Source organism: Lissotriton vulgaris, chromosome 1_1 (genome assembly GCF_964263255.1).
Source record: "Lissotriton vulgaris chromosome 1_1, aLisVul1.2, whole genome shotgun sequence".
NCBI classification, from domain to species: domain Eukaryota; kingdom Metazoa; phylum Chordata; class Amphibia; order Caudata; family Salamandridae; genus Lissotriton; species Lissotriton vulgaris.
This window is the reverse complement of record NC_141685.1, coordinates 1098527491-1098550340: the sequence shown is the minus strand read 5'-3', so window position 1 is coordinate 1098550340 and position 22850 is coordinate 1098527491. Positions and strand designations below refer to the sequence as shown.

General features: G+C 46.5%; 1 protein-coding gene across 1 annotated transcript in view; it reads left to right on the top strand.

Annotated features, from left to right (window-relative positions):
- LOC147748667 (uncharacterized) overlaps window positions 1-22850 on the top strand; it is a 150768-nt gene that overhangs the window by 90334 nt on the left and 37584 nt on the right. Inside the window, exon 6 of the mRNA XM_086963529.1 lies at window positions 11334-11981. Coding sequence (XP_086819655.1) covers window positions 11334-11981 — 648 coding nt within the window. The remainder of the gene's footprint in view (window positions 1-11333; window positions 11982-22850) is intronic.

Below are 22850 nucleotides of genomic sequence, written 5' to 3'. Positions count from 1 at the left end.
GTTCAAAGAAGGGTTCAGTTACGTGGCCAACAACTGCTCCCGGCACTGGATGGTGCTGGGAGTGGAGACAGCTGCGGAACAAGTTGTCTCCATTAGTAAAGAAATCGCAGACCTCAAGGCTGAAATCCTGGGAGATACCACACTTACTAAGGCTAAAGAAGCAATAGATAATTTGGAAGTCACAATCAAAGACTTTGATACCACAGCTCAAACCAAGAAGCTTGAGAAGTTGGCACGAGATCTCAGATTGTTTGACAAAAAATCAGTCTACCCATATCTACAGCCAGATTATTATAAGCAGGACAATCAGGGCCGCTTTACCAACCGCGGCCGCGGAGGGTACAGAGGACGAAGGAATTTCACTACCTTTTCTGATACCTCCTACAGTTCGGGCAGTGACGGAGAGGCCGGACCCAGCACCTCCTACTCTTACCCACCATACCCTCCTCCAGACTCTTTCTACCAACAATACCCTCCACAATTCCCACCTCATTTTTTAGATCGAGGCCGGGGACAATGGCGCCCTCCACGAGGACGTGGGAACAACTGGCCCCGAGGCCAAACAAGAGGACAACAACAGAATCAGGCGGGATGGGATGCCGGACGAGGCAAGCAGCAGAAACAGGTGACCTTCCGACCGGAGGCACACGGGGAGATCTCGACCCGCAGGAACACATACCGATGGTAGACACCGACACCAGACATGACTTCACCATGTCGACTACCAGTCCTGTGATTAACATCTCTAAATACACCCTCCAGGAAGAAGAACTCAAAGTCCTCGGCCGAGGGCTCTCGTATGTTCCCACTGCTTCGGTGAACAAATTCATGCTCAAAACGGAATTATATAGCTTCTTTAGGAAGATAAGGCTACGATATTTCTTCCGAAATCAGATCTCCAGACCACAGACATCGGCCACTGGCCTTCGGATACCGTCCACCTTCTTCCCACCAACTTATGCTATGAACCCCCGTATTCTTGCCTTTGAGGAAATTGTTACCTCATCTATAGACCAATCTCTAAAACAGCACAAATTTTTGAGGCACAATCTACCTAAAACTGAGAAGAAGGCCCTGACTTCTTTAAGCAATAACATGGATGTAGTCATCAAACCCGCGGATAAAGGCGGTGCCATTGTGGTACAGGATCTTTCAGACTACAAGGCAGAGATCTACAGACAATTATCTGATGGCATCAGTTACCGCTTGTTACCCGGTGACCCGTCGCGGGAACTGGCCTCTACTATCCTGAGAGTCACACAGAAAGGACTGGATACCGGCTTCCTGAATAAACAAGAATTCGAGTTCCTCAACCAGAAGTTTCCGAGATTGGCCACTATTTATACTCTTCCAAAGGTGCACAAGAACCTCAACCAACCCCCAGGACGCCCAATTGTATCCGGCTGTGGATCACTACTGGAACCCCTGTGTCAGTATGTGGATTTCTTTCTTAAACCTATTGCTCTCAACACTAAGGCTTATCTACGAGACACCACTCAGGTGATCAACCTGATAGACGAAAGACCCTTTGACTCCCAGAAGACATTTTTAGTCACTTGTGATATTATATCACTCTACACCAGCATCCCACAGCAAGATGCCTTGGAAGTAATGCGAGAGGCACTCGATACCCGAATTGCACCTGTTCAAGTTCCCACACAATTTATTATTGAATTATTGGAGATTGCTATGATGCATAACTTTTTCATTTTCCAAGACGATTTTTACTTACAGACTAAGGGGGTAGCTATGGGGGCTACCTTTGCTCCGAATTTGGCAATAATCTATATGGATCACTTTGAACGACAACATATCTTTCCAGCAACCAATCCTTTCAAAGCCCATCTGGCCCTTTGGGTCAGATATATTGATGACGTTCTGTGCATCTGGGAGGGTAATCAAGATCAACTCCAAATTTTTCACGATTGGCTAAACACACGGAACCCACATATCCAGTTCACGATGGAATCCAGCAACACGACCATACCCTTCCTAGACATCTCAATTTATGTAGAATCCGATCATCTACAAACAACTTTGTTTAGAAAGCCCACAGAGCGCAACTCTCTACTACAATATCAGAGTCATCATCCAAGGGGGCTCAAGGACCACCTGCCGGTGGGACAATTCCTACGGATTCGGAGAAATTGTTCCACAAGAGCCAACTACCTAAAAGAGTCGGAGGTCCTAAGTCAACGCCTCATCTCACGAGGCTATCCATCCAAGATGGTAAAACGTGCCAGAAAACGAGCCTGGTATAATCCCCGGGATGCACTACTCAATCCCGAAAATTTACAGCGTGAAACAACTGAGCGTGTCATCTGTGTAACTACTTTTTCAACACGGAGTAATGACATTAAAAAGATCATCAATCACAACTGGCCGATAGTGGCCGAGGTCATCAACCAAACTGAGTTACCTCTGCACTCCTTCAAAAGAGCCAAGAACTTAAGAGACATGGTGGTCCACTCCTACCTAGAACCAGCAAGCCAACCAACTTTAACTTCACTCTGGAACTTGCCGCCGTTGCTCGGCCACCATAGATGTGGTTCCTGCACCGCCTGTGATTCAACCATCCAGACTAAAACTTTTGATCATGGAGGTAGAACATACCAGCTCAAACATTACACGAACTGTAACTCGGCCGGAGTCATATATATCATTCGGTGCCCGTGTAGCCTCTTATATGTAGGCCAAACCCAACAAAAAATCAAATCAAGGATCTCTTCCCATTGTAGCAGAGTAAGATGTAAGGTGACAGGGGCCCCTTTGGTTGACCATTGGGTAACAGCAGGACACTCAGTCACAGACCTACGCTGGCTTGTGATTGAAAAGGTAACCTTAGGGAGAAGAGGAGGGAACTTCCCAGCAATACTAAACACACGTGAGTCCAAATGGATGTCCCTTTTGGACTCCATTAACAATGGCCTGAATGAACAGGACAGCAGTTTAGCACAGCTAGCAGCCCTTGGACAGCGTTAATTCACCTCCGAATGACATCCACTTAGTATGACCTTACCAGTCTATTTTCCTTCAATAAAAACGATGTCACCCATAATTGAAATATGCCGTTTAGTATAAGTATAATTCTCAATTGCCCTCTTCACATTGGACCCTCTGGTCTTCATCCTCCTGTGTGAGAGATGCACTAGAGTTTGTTATTTATGCTATAGAATTTCCACTTTGACCACTTGTGCTTAAAGTAATGTGATCCCCCCCCGAGTACAGATTGGCAATAGACTGACTTCTTAACTAATTGATCGTCATTTAACTGTGGTCTGGCTTTATCCCCCTGCGTGTGAGACTCACCTGCTCATAAGTAATGCCTTCTACAAATATGTCATGAGATCTGATTTGGTTTTAATAATTGCGCCCTCATTTTTGGGCCCCTGGGTCTTCATCCTCCTGTGTGAGAGATGCACCTGGGTCGTTGTTATTATTGTAATACATTTCACAATATTTCATACAATTTAACTTTGATTCAGAGCGAGCTCCGCTGAGTAACTCGTTTATTTCTATGACTGACTTCCCACGTGACCACTCCGCTAAACTCCGCATTCACGTTGATGCGGAGTTCCTGTCCACTTCGTGACACACCACGCTGCATCTCTTGCTGTGAGTAATCCTCCCTTTAGCTATCTTTCAAACTAAATCGTGCCCAGACCGTAGCCCTTAGATGATACAATTGTATCTTTGCCTATAGGTTTCCTCAATAAACGCCGGAGATTCATCCCCGCGTTCCGAGACGGCGCTGCCGGCTCCGACTTTTTGTGAGTATTTTTAGAATTGCATTTCAGGCAAGCACATGACTTTGTTTCTGCTCGAATCTAAAGCGATACAAATGTATCCTTTATTTTTAGAACTAACACGTGAACGCCGCCGGCTTAGCCTCGCGTTGCCTAGACCAGTGTGTCCTCTACTCCGCTTCTTTGACCCGATGGAGATTGACTAATTAGAGTGCGTATAGGCTTCACGCTTTATTTTTGTGTGAGTAACTTCAATATTTGAAACACGAGACTCGCTCGTTGTTTACTCATAAACTAAGTGGAATTCACTATGCATGTTTTACTTAGCATTCTACTCTCTCCTTCCAGTTGATTATTGGAGAACGAACCAGCGCCGTATTTATTAATTAATTCCTGGTCTTAAAGATATGCTTGACAGGCAACCATACAGCATTTAAAGGTAATCTCCAACATTGTTCACTCATGAGCTTGAGTGATACCCAACCCTTTAGGACAGTACACTAGCCATTACTTTCCCTTACAGTTACATTTGTCTCCTCTGTAGTTGATGTTACCACCTTTTTGGACTGACCACGACTCCCTGGTGTGGCGGCCTTAATCTGTACAGAGCCCAGCCGGGCCGTACCCCATGGTAATTAATTTTAATTTCTTTCCTAATAGATAGGATGAACTGTGGTCGTCCCTATAATGTATTAAAGTCTTACTATTCTTTACACAGATCTGCCCCTTCCCTCCCACCTCTCCAGTATGTCGTCCTGATGAAGACCCCGTCTAAGGACTTTAATTAGCCTACGTAAAGGGGTCGAAACGTCGACTTTTCTTCTTTTGAGATTCCGGCACACCCCCGATCCATTAAGCAATCAGCTGTGACCGTTGAATATGATGTATTAACTATGTTTTGAATCCTGCCTTATTTTGTGGCATTTGTATTGTGATTGATTGTTACTGTCATTGAATTTGGATGTTTCCCTCGTTATACTATCTGTGACACTCCTTATTTTCTTTTACTTCCCTGAGCACTTCTTCCCTTTCCCTTCCTTTTGGGGCTTGTTAATTTGCATTAGTGAATTCATTCATTGTTTATCAGCAATCAAGCTGGTTTTGATAATAAATCACATTTATCAAATCTCAAACTGTTATCTATGTTTGTTTAACTGTTTCTCTGTTAATTTTGCTTCTGTGTATGTTTACAATACACTATCCTTACGGGGACCCCCTTTTATATGTACTACGTAACGCCCAGGTCCCCGTGACTGCATGGGTCCAACCCCCTTTTATGTAACTTGACAATCCTGAAGGCAGAGTGCGTGGGCTCGTGTGAACTAGGTTCTGGCCCGAGCCGAGCCCGGTTGCAGCTTGCGGAATCAAGACCCAATGGCTGTTCCATGATAACGCGTACCATATCGGTAACTTCGGTGTCGCGTTATCAAGGCATGTCGAGTAAGGTGTCATACGAATCGGGATGCTGCCCTCTCACCAATTCTGGCGACGAGGTTAGCATTCCGCCCTTCTAGAGGGACACGACATGTACGTAACTGTGAACCCCGGTTAAAGTTAACTAAAGCCTCAGCTCCACAAAATGGATGCTGCCACCACAGACACGAGTCTGACCTCCTGCTGCTGGGAGTCCTTCCAGCGAGGAGCGCTTGGACAAAGGGTTTCCTGTCGAGGGCGGTGTTCGCACCGTCCCAGACAGGGTTTGTGTATTCTGGGTAGGTAGGGCTTTTGCGAGAAGGTGACTGCGGAGTGGCACCCCGGTGCTCACTACGCATCTGCCGGTCAGAACCAGTTCCAGGGGCGCCAGCCCTGGCCTGGGGAAAGTCCGGCAGGGGAGAGGGGTGTAACTACCCCCCTTCCTGGTCCCACCCTTAGGGCAGGACCTAGTCATGTACCCACCCCTTTCTTTAGGATAAAGGCCGGAGCGGGGACCCTTCCAAATTAGATCATCTTTGAATCAAGAACTACTTTCTACGAAAGGACATTCGAGACTCTTCTCAAGATTTCTCCCTTGTGACTAAGGAGTAGTCACCCTGCATCAGCGGGCACCATCTAAGAACTCTGCGGTTTGCTGCAAGTCCTTCCTCAAGGATCCGACGGCCCAGCTCGACGAGAACCGGCTTCCCTGGCACCTCTGACCTCTACCCACGTCATCAGCTCAGCTGTGATCTGTGGGTGCGACGAGACCTCGAGGGACCGGCCACCATCAAAACCTGCACGCTCTTAACCAGCACGACCATCGAAGTAATTCCCTGGTGAGTGCTCTGGGGTCCGAGAAGCCCCGACCCTGAGCCGCTCCAGCACCGAAGTGCAGTCTCCCAGCATCTCCACGATCTGCGTGGGGCCCTTCTGCTCGCTGCTCAACACGTTGTCCGGTCACTAGCCGCTGGCTTGTGCCCTCCTGGGACGACATCCGACAACCAACGCTGCTGGTCTGGTTGCTCCAGACTGGCCTTCGCTTCTATCTTTGAGAGAAGCACCCCGGACCCTCCTGGTCCCCTCAAGACGCCATTTTAGGCCCACCACGTGGCCCTGAAATCTGCCAAGGCTTGTTGCCCCAATCCTGGGCCCAGCGACGCCGACAGCATCATCCTTCGTGGGACAGCTCGCACCTCCATCCTGGTCGCCGACAACGCCTCCTGGTCCGTGAGACTGCAGAGCCTAGCGTCGCCCACTCACCTAGTCGAGGTGACGGCCAACCGGTGCCCTCCTGGTACCCTCTGACTACTGGCTAGTAGTACGAACTTGGTCCCCTCTGCTTTCAGGTATCAACGATCTCTGATCCAGGCTTGGATCTCTACGAACTATTCATCACTGGTCGCCGGCCAGCAACTCCTTTTCTTCCGGCTCCTGGCTCGTCAGCGAAGACCCCCGACGCCTGTAAGACTTGTGCAGCCGCAGCCCTCGTGGCTAGGTAACTCCGGCATTTCGGTGCCTGCATAGCCTCCTTACTCTAGGGTCCTGAGTCCCTCGCTTCCGACTTGCCTTATCGGGTCCGCCCGAGACCACTAAACTTTCCGTGTCTTCGGACACTTGTTTTAATTGTGCACTTGAAGTATTTTCCTAAGAGATTTGGTTTGTGCTTAGTACCCTGTCCTCATAAAGAGTACAGGGCTGTTGTGAATCTTAATAAATATCCTGTTTATTTTCATAACACTTGTGTGGTGTCCTTTCACTGGGTGTTCAAGGGATACATGTGTGGTAAACAGCTGGCTTAACACGCCCTCTCGAGTCTTTAGCCTTAGACTGCTCGTATCCACGCTACTAGGATAGCTGGTCTATAGGTTGACTTACAACCAATCATCATAAGGGTCGTTTGGAACGATACATAGCGGTCGCTAGAATAGCGAACGCTGCATATCGGGCCAACTTCTCACATCCCTTAACAGAAAAAGATTGATCAATCCTGCCAATCATAATCAGCGGTACAATCCCACCCCCACTTAATGTTTATCACTCGTGACATGGACAGTAGTCCAACGTCTACTATAAAACATTGTTGGTGAGCCCCTCCAGACCACAGAACTAGGCTCTGGGTCTCAGACCCATAATTGAAAGTCTATCCCTCAGATCACACTCACAATTGTTGTGTGTTCTGGATCACTCTTGGCAGAAGTGGAAGCCTCTAATACCATGGAGGGAACATTGTTGTGTCAGCAATCCTATCACTCGCTATAGCATCTATGGGATACAGTTGATCCAGGGTTATTAGATTGCCAGAACCAGGAAGTCAGTGATTCCCAGCTTTAAAGCTGGCCAGTGGTTTATAGTTACAGCAGTGCCGGATCTTAGCAGTCTGTGAACTCAGCTCTAAGAAATACTCATATTATTTATTCGGCCTTGCCTATACAGCCCATGCACTGTGCTGCAAGATGTATTGCTTACAATTTAGAGGGAGAGGGCTTACAACCCATTCACAGGATAACATTAGATTTCATCTCTCTCACTTGCAATCTTTCGATTGCTTAGCTCCCATAAGCTTCCCTTCCTTTTTTATATTAGCTTTTCCCTGGAGCATTAGCCAAGTACATGTGTTCTTCCTTGTCTTTGTTCTTCACTGTCTTTTTGCAATGAACATTTTTTAAACATTTTATACACCTTTCAGTATTATTCCTGGTCGTGAAGTGTGCCTATCTATTTTTAACTCAGGCATATGGCTTTCACCCTCTCTGCCGTTTCTCTTGATGCTTTATTTAGTTACACCCATAGTTGTATTACTCTATGCCACTCCATTCCACTCTACTCATCTCTATGCCACACTACTCTACTTCACTGTACTCTACGCCACTCTACTCTATGCCACTCCACTCTGTTCTATGCCATTTCACTCTAGTGTCTACTGCACTCTACTGTGTGCCACTCCACTCTACCCTACGCCACTCCCCTCTATTCCAATCTACTCTACATCACTCTTCACTATGCCACACTACTCTATGCCACTCCACTCCCCACAATGTCACTCTACTGTACATCACTCTATTCCACGCCACTCTACTCTATCCCACTCCACACAATGTCACTTTACCCTACTCCACTCTACTTTACGCTACTCCACACAATACCACTCTACTCCACTTGACTCTCATGCAATCTACTCTCCTACACTCTACTCCATGCCACTCCACGCCACTCTACTCTACCCACTCCACTCACTGCCACTCTATGGCACTCCACTGTACGCCACTCTACTCTACGTCACTCTACTCTATTCACTCCATTAAATGCCACTCAACAGCACTATGCACACTAATATACTCCACTTTACAGCACTCTACTGAATGCCACTTCACTCTTTGCCTCTCCAGGTTATGCCACTTCACTCCACGCTACTCCACTCCACGCTACTCCACTCCATGTCACACCACTGCACTCCATGTCACACCACTCTTCTCTGTGACATTCCCCTCTATGCCAGGCTGCTCTGCTCCACACCACTAACTTTTACCCATGCTGAACAGCAGCCACTCTGCTGTAAAACATGGGTAAAAGACATTTGCAAAGCAAATACCTCTCACATAGGCAAAACCTATTGGTTACTACAGTGCTGGAGCTGGACAGGGAGTGACCCTTTAACAGCACGCTATAGTTACTCCAGCATAATGCTATTACTCAGACTCTGAGAGTTTGTGTTTACTTTACTGGCCTGATCATTATAATTCTGTTGCCAAATGTTCTTGTTATCAATAATGAACAGTCTGTCAGATTGTTTCATTAAGTAGTTCCACTCACTGATTTTTTTCCTGTTTTCAGTATTTTCTGCACAAAGAAATTATTGGTCTGCTAGTGTGTGATAAGGTCTTCCTGAGAGGTGCGCCAGACATACCTCTGATATTTATTTAGTGCTTTATTGTCCACTTCAATCCACCTGTGTTGTATGAGTAGGTCATCCAGAGGACTCTGCTGTCTTGCTGAACTTACTGTGCTGTTCCCCTGTAAAAAAAGCAAACTTGATGCTTCAGTTGCCATCTACAGATGATCAGACCACTCAGTGCGTGCAAATTCCTAACAATATTCTTTTCAGACTTTTCCGACTGGCTCGATCATGAATCAGTCTTTGCTAACTCTTTGTTTCCTTTTTAGGTTTCACCAAAGACAGCGCATGTGCTGTCTGTTTGGAGACATATTGTTAGCTTACAGTGAGCTTTGAGCCTGCCATTTGCCTACCATTGGTTGTCTTTATTGTCACTCATCTGCTTGCTTTTTATTTGTCAGCTTTTATGGGCTTTCCTTAGTTTTCTAGTGTTTGTCCCTCCCTTGTAGTATGGACCCATTACTTGTGTGTCCTTCCTCTGCTCCCTTTTCAGGCACTACTTTTTTCTTTTTCATTAGGCGCTCTATGAGAGTGCACATGTTTTTGAGCTGTCTCCCTCATGTACTTTATGTTCCTCTATCTTTCCAATGTGGTTCTCCCGTCACCCTCCCTCCCTTAGTTGCCATCCTTGCTTCCTCCGTAACTTTCCACATTCTGTTACCATTCTTGCTTCCCCATCACTGATCACCCACCCTCTGTTGTCTGTTTGCTTCCACGTCCCCACCTGCCTACCCTCCGTTGTCCAAGTGCATCCCTATCCTCGCCTGCCCCACCAGCCTCCTTTGCCCATGTGCTTTCCGATCCCCACAAGCGCACCCTTCATTGTCCATATGCTTTTTAAAATACAGCATTCTGTTGACATTCTTGCTTCCCCAACATGGCCTAAAATCATTGTCAAAGATAATAGGTCTCATAGGCGAGACCTTTTAGCATTGCCAAATCTTGTTTACATTGTTTCTAAGCCATTTCTCATATATAAGTAATGAGAGGGGCTGCAAACGGCTACACTTCATGTATTATGATAATAATTAGGGCCTGCTTTAACACTGGTGGCACCCTGTGCGACAATGTCCACCTCTGCCACAGATTCCCTCACACCCCCTTTGAACAGTACCTCTCAAGTCTCCAGAACCACTGTCCCTCAGATTCATTTAATTTTATAGCACCACTCATACCAGTGTAAGGTATCAGAGTACTTTACATCACACACACACACACTCACACACACTCATTGCAGAGACAATCATAGATGTGTGTAAATCAGTGTATAGGAAATGTTACATCAGACATTACTACTAGGTGTAGTGTAAGAGTAACATCATCGATACTGGTAGTCAGGGCTCGAGTCGGGGTACCACGCGGGTAGACGCCGTCCCCCCCACTTATTTTACAGGGAGCTCAATAACTATAAACTGCAACTGAGTGCAAGCCATCTTTCGTTACGTCGTTTCCTGTAGTGACGTCAGCATCCCCCCACTTCTTTTTTTAGAACTTGTTTCCTGCTGGTAAGCAATATAGTTTAAGAGTCCTTATTCTGGAAAAGCATACATTCAGAATTTAAAATGTAATACCATTGTTAGGGTTCTCTTTAATGACAAGAATTGCTTTCTATCCAAATGTACCCTTTTGGCAAGATTAGGATAATAAAAGACCGGGCAAAAAAATATATCACTCTAACATGTACCTTGCAGTTTACATGCAGCTCTTTGATGACAGTTAATAGCTAAATGTTCTATATTAGGATTTTGACTTACAAACGACAAATAACAAAAGGAGCTCTCCTACAGAAGCAGTAACCCACTGACCTATTTACATTACATGCACTTTGTTCTCTGCATGTTACACGTTCTTAGCAGCAGTTATTTTAAACAACTGCGCTACCTTAGGATGAGTCGAAACTTCCCTAGACAAACTTCAGTCTCTTTCCAGGAAGACGATTAATCACCAGAGTTATCTTGACATTTTAATTGATGCCTGAAAATTGCTGGATGCCAGGAGGGCAGCAGGTGCTTTTAAATTGTTAATATACTTGCAAAAATGATGCCCCCACCCCAAGTCAGCGCCCGGTGCTGTGGCACCGATCGCACCGCCCCAGAGCCAACCCTGATAATAATAATCATAATAATTACACAGATGTATTAGAATTCACTAATATTCATTGAGAGACAAAAAATAATAAACATTTAAAATGATCCATGACTCTTCAGCAGACCAACATTTAATTTGACAGTTGTAATATTATGGAAGGTAACTAATTAGTGTTCCTCTTTTCTTCACAGAGACCTTCACGATCTCGGAAAGCAAAAGCCAGTTGAATACCGAGGTTAAAATGGCTCCAGGGAGGACTTGTTCCACATCACCCTCCATTCTGAGCAGCCAACTTCTAGCTTCATCGCAGTCCCTGTGTGTCGAGCACCCAGCAATCCGTCACCTTAAGAGAGCTGAGAACTTCATGCCGCCATATAAAGATGCGGTGGGCATGCGCACTGAGGCCCGGACATTCTCTACTGCAATGGCCCCCAGATTGGGAACGGGTAACCAGTATCGGCCAGGCCGCGGCAGGGGAAGGAAGGCACCGCCTTTCACTACGGGGGAGATGCGAGCCTTAGTGCTGGGCATTGCCCCACACTATAGGCAGCTCTACCATACTGGGGCTGCGTCAAACTCAGTCAAACGTGAACTCTGGCAAGAGATCCGACAGCGTGTGGCATCGGAGGGCATTGTGATGCGAACCATAGGGCAGCTAAAGATCAAATACCGACAGATGAGGCGACCTGTCATGCAGAAGATGTCGCAGTACTGGAATACTGTGCCCACGCTCACAGCTGGCTCACCCGACTCATTTGGACTCACAGACATGGAAAACCTCATTGCTTGTAGTGTTGTTCCAGAAACAATCGATGGGGTTTCCGACAGTGATGATCGTGGTAAGTGACAGGACACGCTACATTGATGTCACTGTTTGTTCATTATTTACACATAATGCTGTGGGCAAGAAGCATAGGCTTGTCTGTGAAGGATTGAGTGTAGATACTCGGACATTGAGAGTGTGTGAGGGACAGCTGCCTTAATGTCTTTGAATGGATTTGCATGACTTAAGAGTCAGCGGAAAAAGGGCCGCTCTATCTAACGCAAATAGACATGGAAGACCAGTTCACATAGTGTTTGCTTGGCCTCAGATCGCCCAGGATCACATATTTGTGTTATGGGCTTTCATTTAACAATTTAATGCATTCTGGGAGTTGTAGCGCTGGCTCTCCATTTCAGTCAATTAGACCACCCTGCCTAAAACCTATTGATAGTAAATGGAAAGATCAGCCTAGAATAAGAGCTCCCTAAAGAGATGGAGTAGATGGTTGTGGTGTAGCTCTCTAGTGTTCCCGTCACGTGATATGACAGGGAATGCTGGGAGCGCCGGCTGCCATTTCGTGAGAGAGCCAGCTCCGCATTTAAAGGAGTTGGTCCCGGCGCTCTCCGGGAATAAAGTGCTATGATTTCGTTTATCTCCGTGTACGCCTCATAATTGCCACCCACTGCACATTACAAATTGGAGACAAGGCTGGGAGGAAGCATCTCCCAGCTGTCCCCGAGCACGGTGCGTGTGCACGCGCCACCCGATCTCGAACCACGGCGGCGGTCAGCATCACGCGGAGAGCGCTGCAGAGGGAAGCAAGGTTATACACCACCGCTCCTCCTAACATCATCCACCAGAGCAGTCACAGACCTGGCAGAGGGTTACGCAGAGCAGCGAGGATCACGCCAGTCAATCCTCAAGTGCAGCCGAGGCATTCAGGAGCAACCACGTGTTGCAGAGCCGGCAGAGGGACCGTCCGGGGTAGCAAAAAACAGAATCAGCCAGGACTACCACCAGCAACCGTGAGTGCCAGAGCACCCCAATTGCACCTGCATAGAGCCTTCCTCAGCCATCTGCACCCTCAGCAGACCTTCAGAGACGCCTGTGCGCCGCACATAACCCCTGCCACAGCTGCTCAAGGTGCAAGCACATGCCAGTCCTTCAGTGCACACCCAGACCCGCCTCCGGCACCCAACCCTGGTGCACCACAAGGCCAAGACCACGCGGGGAAAGACATTGCATCCCAGGCAGAGTCTGGTGTCCAGCACGATCAGGCAGCGCCCGGAATCCCCACGCCCATGCGAGGAGACTCTCCACCGCGAAGGCCGGCCAGCATGTGCGCACAAACGTTCTCCCCCACAAACCCGGTTCACTTCCTGCCAAAACCAGGGGAACCAGCCATGAAATGGGAGGACTGTGAAGGCTACTTCTTGAACTTTGTATCGGCCCTAAAAGATGAAGGATACAAGGTATTCCCAACCAAACGCAAGAAAAAATTCTGCTACACAATTAAGGCTCGGAAGGCCTCATGGTGTTCCAGAACTTGGTAAAAAAAGACCATGCTCCCCGATGATGACCATGTGTTTCAGCACACGTTAGAAGACTTGGGCAGTCATTACCAGCCTGTAATGTGCACAACAATAGACCGTTTTAACTTCTTTCAATGGAAACAGTCCACAAGTGAGTCAGTAGAAGACTACGTAGCAGCACTAAAGAGGTTGGCGTTCACATGCAAATTCGGCAAACTTCATGATGACTTGATACACGACCAAATAATCATGCACACTGAAAGTATGTCTATTCAGGAAAAGTTGTGGGTCAGTGGCGAAGCCCCCCTCAAGGACATAGTAGCCATGGTCAAAAAGGCGAAACTCTTGAAACCTTGAGCAGAAGTTGCAAAAAAAGGCAGCACCAGTAAAGCTACGGTGTGCAAGATAAAGGACGTGAAATCCCAAGAGAACAAGATGCCGATCACAAGCGGGACAAGGCAGCACAAGAAAGTCACTACCAAAATGTCTGCACCTCAAAAGACCCCAGGGGATTACAAGACTGGCTGCTACAGGTGTGGAAGCCGCACACACGCAGCTAATGGGAAACGTTGCCCGGCCTTCAGGGCCAAGTGCTTGTATTGTGGAATAATGGGACATTTTGAGGAGGTATGCAGACGCAAACCTCAGAAAACCTCAGTGAAATGCGTGATGCAGGACTCAGACACAGAATAGGGAGAGGGTGAGGCCTAGGAGGACGGCGTCCTGTGCATTGATGACCACATCTTGGGCATAGACTGCTCCAGAACAAGAAAACCTTCTTGCCTAATATCAAAAGGGGGTGTGCAGGTATCCATAGTTGCCGACTCAGGTTCCCCATACACCATCATCCAACGCAACATCTCGGACCGAGATTTTGCACACACTATAGGCACTCGCCTGCTTCCTACAGACATCCACCCAGTCACCTTCACGGGAGAACCGATCCCCATGGTAGGGTTCCGCCCACTGCAGTTTGAATTCAAGGGTCGTACTGCAGAAGGAAAGTTGTATGTAGCTGAGAAAGGGCCCTCAGTGTTGGGGTGGGTTGACAAGGGAGCCTTAGGGATCAAACTAACCCAGGCGGCACGACACAGGTACTCATGACAGACCACTCACAAACATACGAGAACAACACATGGGGAGCGGATTTTCCTACTGTTTTCAGCGGCACAATAGGCAAACTCACAAAATTTACACACAAAATATGCCTCAAAGAGGGTGCCAAGCCAGTAAGCCACAAGGAGAGGAACATCCCGTTCAACTGCAGGGACACGGTGCAGCAAGAATTACAACGCCTAGAGGACAATGGATTATTAGAACCAATTAAGAGCGCAGAATGGCTAGCACCATTAGTAGTAGCCCGAAAACCCAACGGCAATGTGCGCCTCTGCATAGATTTGAGAGAATTCAACAAGAACATAATTGTAGACAAATTCCCGTTGCCAAAAATAAACAAAATGTTGGCCCTGACTAAAGACATTAAATGGTTCTCCACAATAGACCTTGCCTCAGCGTACTACCAAATTGCACACCACCCCGCCTGCAAGAAACTCACAACCTTCATCACGCCCTTTGGTTTCTTCAGGTTCCTGCGGATGCCCTTTGGATTGGCATCCGCCACAACGGTGTTTCAGAAACTAATGTGCAAGCTTTTCAAAGACACCAAAGGGGTGCAATACTTCCAGGATGACATCCTGATCATGGGAAAGACCAAATCGGACCATGCGCCAAGCTGGCTATGGTCTTACGCATACTGGCACAGTACGGCCTCACAGCAGAGTGGGACAGATGTAAATTCGGCCTACGCTCTATCATGGAGCTGGGCCAGAAAATTAGCGACAATGGTATCGCGCCCAAACGCGCCAACTTGGAAGCCATCAAGGAAGCACCCACACAACAAAACAAAGATGACATTCGCTCATTCCTGGGAATGGCGGAGTTTTACAGCAAATTCGTGCAATAGTTCGCCACCAAAACGCACCACCTATGCCAGATACTTTAAGAAAAGAACATCTTTGCATGGTCGGAAGCCGCCCATGAGGAATTTCAACGGATCAAAGACGACATCTGTGTAGCAGTGCCACTACATGGCTTCAACCAAACAACATTAACCATTCTCACCACCGACGCGAGTGAAAGATGGTTGGGTGGTAGTCCTCATGCAGAGAGCCACAGAAGGAGAAGTAACGACCGTCAGCTTCGCGTCTCGTTCCCTCGCCCCCAATGAGGAAAGGTTTAGTGTCATCGAAAAGGAGATGTTGGCAGCGATCTGGGCGATGGAAAAATTCCGCCTATTTTTCTGGGGTTCCAGATTTCTCCTTCGAACGGACCATAAGCCACTGGTCAAAGTGCTGACATCCAGCGGGCACGCCAGTGCCACCCCATGTATCGCAAAAATGACACTCCGACTGCTGGACTTTGTATACGAGGTAGAATACCTGCCAGGCAACAAGAACAATGTCTCAGACTACCTCAGCAGAGCAGCAGCAATGGAGGAGGCACCGGAGCGCACAGCATGCGACGAATACACGATAGCCTTGGCGGAGGATCAAGAAGCATTCATCAGCGCACAAAACTGGAAAATGCATATGAACAGGACGCATGCCTCACGACCATCAAACGATTTATTGTAACGGGGTGGCCGGAGAAGAAGCATTTGGACACCGAACTCTGGAAATTCTGAGTGTGGTCTCCAGCAGTGGTGCGCAGCAATTCAGAAAAAGCACAAAAAATCTACACGACCACTACAACAAGAGGCACAAAGTCAAGGAGGTGTCACTGGAGAAAGGGGAATGGGTCCAGGGGAGGGGAATTCATATCGCCCGACGCCCGAGACTAGTTGATTTCTGTCAGGGGCAAGAAGATGTAATGTCTATTTTGTCCCACGGACAACTAGACATTAAATCAAAGGAAATGGAGACGTCCCTACTTGGTACCGCCCCTACAGCTATCGGCTCGGTAAGTGGCCGGAAGTGTTCTCTCAGATGAAACTTCTCTTCGCTACTGGTTGTGGCTTCTGCACGCATGCATAGCTCTTGTGGGCACAAAAACAATGGTCTGCCTATGAGAGCTCTACAAGTCTCTCTCGCTTAGTTTACTAATGCCATAGTATACGTGATGGCACAGGCTGCCAAATACAGAATGAACGCACAATTTATTTTCCTTGCAGGCTAGGATTTTAAAAACAAGTTTTTGTGTTTTACTAGCAGCTAATGCCTGTGTGGCTAGTGCTGAAAACTGGACACTTTTTTGCTCCGCAAGCTTATGAAGTGGGGGATAGAGGCGGCATAAAGAGAATGAAACCGGGATGAGCAAGGAGAGGGGTCTTTGAGAGCGGCCGTAGACTCTGCCAGTATATATTTTTTCCCTCACTAATTGCCACAACAACACACGAAGGACCTCCATAGTAAAGTCATTTTTTTCTTTTTTTAGATGATAATAAGAACGCAATATAAAATCTGCTGCGGCATGGAAACTCCTTTCTTCCGTCTGTTTTGTTGTCCGTTTTCACTTGCTCCTGTGGTGCGGCTGTTCAAAGAAATCGAAAGTGTGGTGGAGATTGCTCATGCAGGTAGCGAGTTTGCATTTACAAGCCTTATTTGCTGGTGTGCCAGGAAGCATTCCTGCATGGGTAGCACCGGAAAGGACTGTCTCATCTGGCGTGCGGGGTCCCATTTGACTCAGATTCTCCTGACTATGGTGGCTCTGCAGGGGTTGGAGTAGTCGGCTGTAGCTGTGCTAAAGAGAGCAGTGGAGTTGGATGGAGCATCAGGTTCCGGACCAAGAGACCCTGATTTGCTGCTCGGAAGGCACAGACCTTGTTATTCAGCGTCTGAAAGGTGAGCTTTTGCTTGGGAGAGGCGCTGACAAGTTGTCAGTGTGCTTAGGCATTTCAGGGTATTTTTATTTAACGTTGTCTTATGTGTAAAATGTAAGAGTTATGCTTTTGGCTCTTTTAGCTTTGGCTCTTTTAGTTACACACTTAGCCCAGCCTTTTGAAGGCCTTTTGTGTGATGTGCTACTCATAGCTGCCGACATTTCATTGCTTATGGTGTAGTGTAGTTCCTAGTTTCCCACTAGGCCCTGCGCATTGGAATAACATAAACAGTAGTATCGACGTGGAACTGCGGATATTCCAGGCCTCCACTGACTATGCTAAACTTAATTGGGTTGTGTTACCAACTAGCTCAGAGGTCACTGGAAACTTTCTTCTCTGCATAGGAAGTGATCAGCTTCCTTGGCACAGACAAGAAGGGATTCAGTTTTCCAACAACCGTGCAACATGACAACTTTGCTCCTCAGATCAAGAGTCGATCTCTAGGGTCGTGTGAAACATTAGACACAGATTTCACTCAGTCAGTCTAGTGCAGTTTACTTTCACAGTATGTAGAGAATAGAGAGACGGGCGTTTATCAATAAAGGGTTAACATTTATTGAACAGTCTTTCTTCTCGTACAAGAGAAATGTATTGCCACAATTGCAATAACTGTTATTATAAAAAGTACGTACAGTAAGATAAGTATTGCGAAATAGAACTGTAAAAGCATTGATATGGTTTCTTAGCCATACAATGGTTTAAAAGTAATAAAACATATATACAGTCATATATACATTAGGCTAACATACTCAACTGGTGCTTCTAACTAAGCCTACCCCAGTGTGCCTGACCTAAGCCTAACACGTGAAAAGGGGAGTAAGTAAGTAGCTTAAGTTAAGTTGGTTTTGCCAAGGTTTGTTTCAAGAATTCTCGTCTAAGGGTTTAGTCAACACCATACCTCTGAATAGAATGATGGAGGATTGGTATCTCCTTCAGGGGTCTCTCTCGATATCCCAGTCACCCGCGAGGGTAAACTGGAAGCGCCGGGACTGGATTTCTCTGCACGAGAAATGCAGCGGCTTCTCTCAGCGCGTCGAGGAAGGAGGGGTGACAGCGTCCGCGGGCAGCTGGGCTGGATGTCTTCGCAGAGGACGGCTGCACGGCTCCTCAAGCGTACTGCACCATAGGTCGCGCTGTAGCGGCGATAATGGTAATCAGTAGCTTCACCACCACAGGATAGCAGGCTGCAGCGACAGAGTGCTAGTTTTTACCAACACAGGGTCATGCAGGCAGCTGGCATCAGCAACAGGTTCGCTCCATTGCTTAAGGCAACGTTGGTAATATTTATACCTGACAGGTGCCGGGTTTGACGCAAGTTTGCTGGACATAAGACGTCAATTAAAGATGTCACTAGGAAGTGACAGTTATCAGTTGCTCATTAGAGTTCCATTACTAATCAAAACATAGCAAGCGGGGATTTCCAGGTTTGCTAAGTTTTTATCTTGTTGAAGAACTCGGAGTGTTATCTAGGAATATCAGATAGTGACTGCTGCTCTGTCATTGCACTAATTGGTCGCAAAGGAAGTAGCAGAGAGTCATGCTGGAATGTGGCTCTGTTCGTGTGAGGCCAGAGATGACTTTACAGAAAATCGCACTTGAACGGTTATGCCAATATAGGGAATAAATGGAGTTATAGCCGAATAGGGGCATAAGGTCACAGTATCGATCAGGAACCTAGATAAGCACGCAACAATGGGTGACATTTCCGTGGTTGCAGTGTACTTAAAACGAGTGACATTCTGCTGCCAAATGTTGGCCACCTCAAGTGACATTTTATTGTGAGTAAATAAATAACAAAGACATGTAAAGAAATGCATATCAGAAATTAACCCTTTTGAGAAATGAGAACTGCAGCGAAACACCTGAAATAGACGACCTAGCCTACAGGGCATGTTTTGAGAACAAAACAAGTAAAGAACGTGAGGCTGTCTGTCTGAGGAACCAATGCCTAATATTAGGAATTAATATAATCTACAATTAACCAATATCATTCTCAAAAATACTTTGCCATCATAAGGGTCCGGGCAGGATATTCTTTTCAGATCTGAATAGTATGGATCCTCAATGGTCTGAAAGAATACCTTTTTAAAAAGAAGCAGTAATCTTTACTATAGTGCTTCAACCTGCACTCCTGCCATTTCTAAGCACAAACAAAACACATAGCTGCACTCTACAAGGGAATTATTGATTGAAACATTTAATGATATATTACGCATTAGAGTGAAAACAACATACTTTTTTAGTCAACACGTACTTTGCCCAACAGTAATACTGTCTCCATTTTTCTCCATGCTCTCTAGAAAAGGAACTACAAAGCAAGCAGTGAGACCTTTCCCTACAATCCCACCAATTTAGGTGGTGTTTTCTTCCCACTTCCACCCTGGACACAGATTTTGTCCGAAATTTGATATGAACAAGTATTTGCCCATGTCCATGATGCGAATAGGCTGTGGCAAGATTTGTGAAAACTCCCAAATGCATTATTTTGTGCGTGTGCACAAACTTCCCAGGGGATTCCAACACTGAAACACCCTCTTCTCACACCTCAGAAAATATTAATTCACAAGAAAATGTAGGTGTATCTTTTACAAGTCCACATCTGCACTCTGAGCCTAACAAACTGAAAAGCTGTGCTATTTGTGAACCGAAGTTGAAGCAAGCATTGGCAAACAAGCCAATAAACAGCCAAAGAGACTGGGTGTGTGCAACGTGTGCCAAGGACAGCCAAACAAATACTAGATTTTCAGGATTATCACATAAAATAAACAGATACTAACTTAATCTCATTAGAAAGAATTTGAATAGCAAGTGGTCATTTTGAAAGTCTGGCCATGGATTCTATTCTGACCTGCCCTCATGGACCTATGCTGGACATCATTGCCACCTAATCCTAAACTTCCTACAAACTCTTTCCCTTCTGCAACATACATTTGTATTTTTTATAAAGTTGTAGAATATCCTACCCTAGAAAAGAAAATTAGTGGCTTCTACCAGCCTTTTTGGAAATCCGTGGTATTTGTGCAGGAAGTATTTCTGCTCCAGTCATTGGCAAATTAGGCACATGTTATGCAAACCGTTCCTGTCAGGTACAGCTTGTTTATAGAGAGCGCTTGCGTCTATCTATAGTGGATGTGTTTATGTCTGTGCGGGGGTAAGTCTCTAGGGGTGTGGTCCTGCATGTCTTTGTGCGTTTGACCATTAAGTGATGTATGAGTCTATGCATCTATAGCTTAGCGATGTGTCTGTGCAATGGTGTTTGTGTGCAGTGGGTGTTTGTTTGTTTGTCCCGGGAGGGTGTGTCATTGTAGTTGGATTGTGTGTCTATAGTGGATGTGTTTGTCTGTGCGGGGGTAAGTCTCTAGGGGTGTGGTGCTGCATGTCTTCGTGCGTTTGTCCATTAAGTGATGTATGAGTCTATACATCTATAGCTTAGCTATGTGTCTGTGCAATGGTGTTTGAGTGTGCAGTGGGTGTTTGTTTGTCCCGGGAGGGTGTGTCATTGTATTTGGGTTGTGTGTATGTGCAGTGAGTATGTCAGTTTGGGCAAGATGAAAGGGGAAGAAGCAATTAGGCTGGAAGCAGGCCAAACCTCTCATGACAGACAGCACCTCCTACACTGCACAGAATTTCTCATAGATTTCTTTTTTACTGCAACCCTGAGGTACTCTACCTTAATTTTGACTTCAGAATATCGTGCTACCAGAATATTATATACAAAATATTGAGGGTCAAAATTTTGAGAAGGTAATTAATTGGTAAGTAAAGATTTACTATTCTTATCTCCAGACTATATTTTGGTTCTCAATATTTGGCAGCATGATGTTTCTGCAGTAGGTATTTCCACATACAACCAACATGGATCGATGTGCAAATATGCTGCAGCTTATTTTTGGACCAGTATATCCAAACTACCATACCTAAAGTCCGCTATTCAAGATCCTTCCAACATTTTTGCAAATCATTGATAAATCACTGGTCAGTTTTATTAAAACAAAAATCCATTAATGGCTCTGTGCCATCCCACGTAATTGATTTGGGAATAGGTGGGACAAGTTGATTGTTTTACAGGACATGTAGGTTTATGATGCATTTTGTCCCATGGACAAGTAGATTATAAAAAGAATTCCACACCCCTGGGGTCCGAGTCAAGGTACCACAGCTACGGAAAAAAAGGTGACAGCAAGTTCAGCACTCCTTTGCAAGTAAAAGAAACTTATGCCAAACCTGCTCTATTAAGTGACGGAAAAGTATGGTCCCAGGACAGAATGGCCAGGTGTAACAGAGTAATGAGTGGGGACAAGACAGGAGCAGGGTCACCTGAGAAGAACGACAGTTGGAGTCTAGACGAGGAAGAACAGACACCAGTAACTGAGGCGCCGAGAAGAGGGGTCCCAAGCACCCGAGAAGAAGAGACCAACAACACCAGGGCAAAGAGGAGTCTGGAGGGCACAGACCAACACATACTGCAAGACAACCAAAGTATGGGAGGGTCAGACACCAGGCACCAATCACCAGCAGCCTCCCACGTTGTTATTATTTTTTTTTTTTGTGTTAGACGTTTTTTGTTCATTGCACAAGTCACACAGCGTCGCGCCAACAACCCGGAGGCAGGCCGCTATCAGATTGAGTCATCACAAAAACAAATCGTCGCACCATGCGACGTGCCAGGCAGCGACATTATATATTACATAGTCTAGAGGATTGCATATACATGTGACAATAGCTAATCAAATTGTCTCACATTTTTGGGGGTCAATAGACGTATTAAGCATCATCTAATGATAAGTGCTGGCGAGGCAACATTGCATGTATAATAACAGTGAATATGAATAACCGCCAGTGCGAGGCAGCCTACATCTACGGGCCCCTTTTTCTCCCCCACCCAACAACAACCAGAAAAAAAACCAACTCAGGTGCAGAAGAGGAGTTACAAACAGGCATAACGGTACGCGCGTGAAAGGTCCTTATGCATTCGGGCAAGTCATTACTCCACAGGTGTGCAGACAGCAGCAGGAAGCACAACGGGCAGGCAGCACTCAACTACCCGGGGAAGGGGGGGGGAGCAGACCCACACAAGGGATCGCCCAGACAGGGAATGGGTGTCGCAAGTTGTGACGGCAGAAGAGCATGCGTACCCCATCCGGTCACCAGTGCGTTCAACTTACATCCATGGAGTACCATCACACTCAGGCCGCACGTCAACATGAGGTCACACGCGCCGTCTAATATAAGTCATCCCATATCATCAGAGATTTCCACTGCGGGTGAGTGTCCAGATGCGGTGGAGTCCGCACGCTCCCGTGACCACTGCATGAACGGCTCCCATATATCTTTAGGCCTGGAAGCGGTGGGCATCGTTTCCCAGTAGTGCTCAAGTTGCGTGTTCCCATATGTGACATCCCGCACCCACGCAGCAAATGTAGGCAACATCGCGTGTCCCCAGTGTACCGCTACTTGTCTCTTAGCATAAAGGAGCAGTAGTGCATGCAGCTTCCTGTCCCCGGGTAAAGTGTCCTGAACATATCCCAGTAGACCT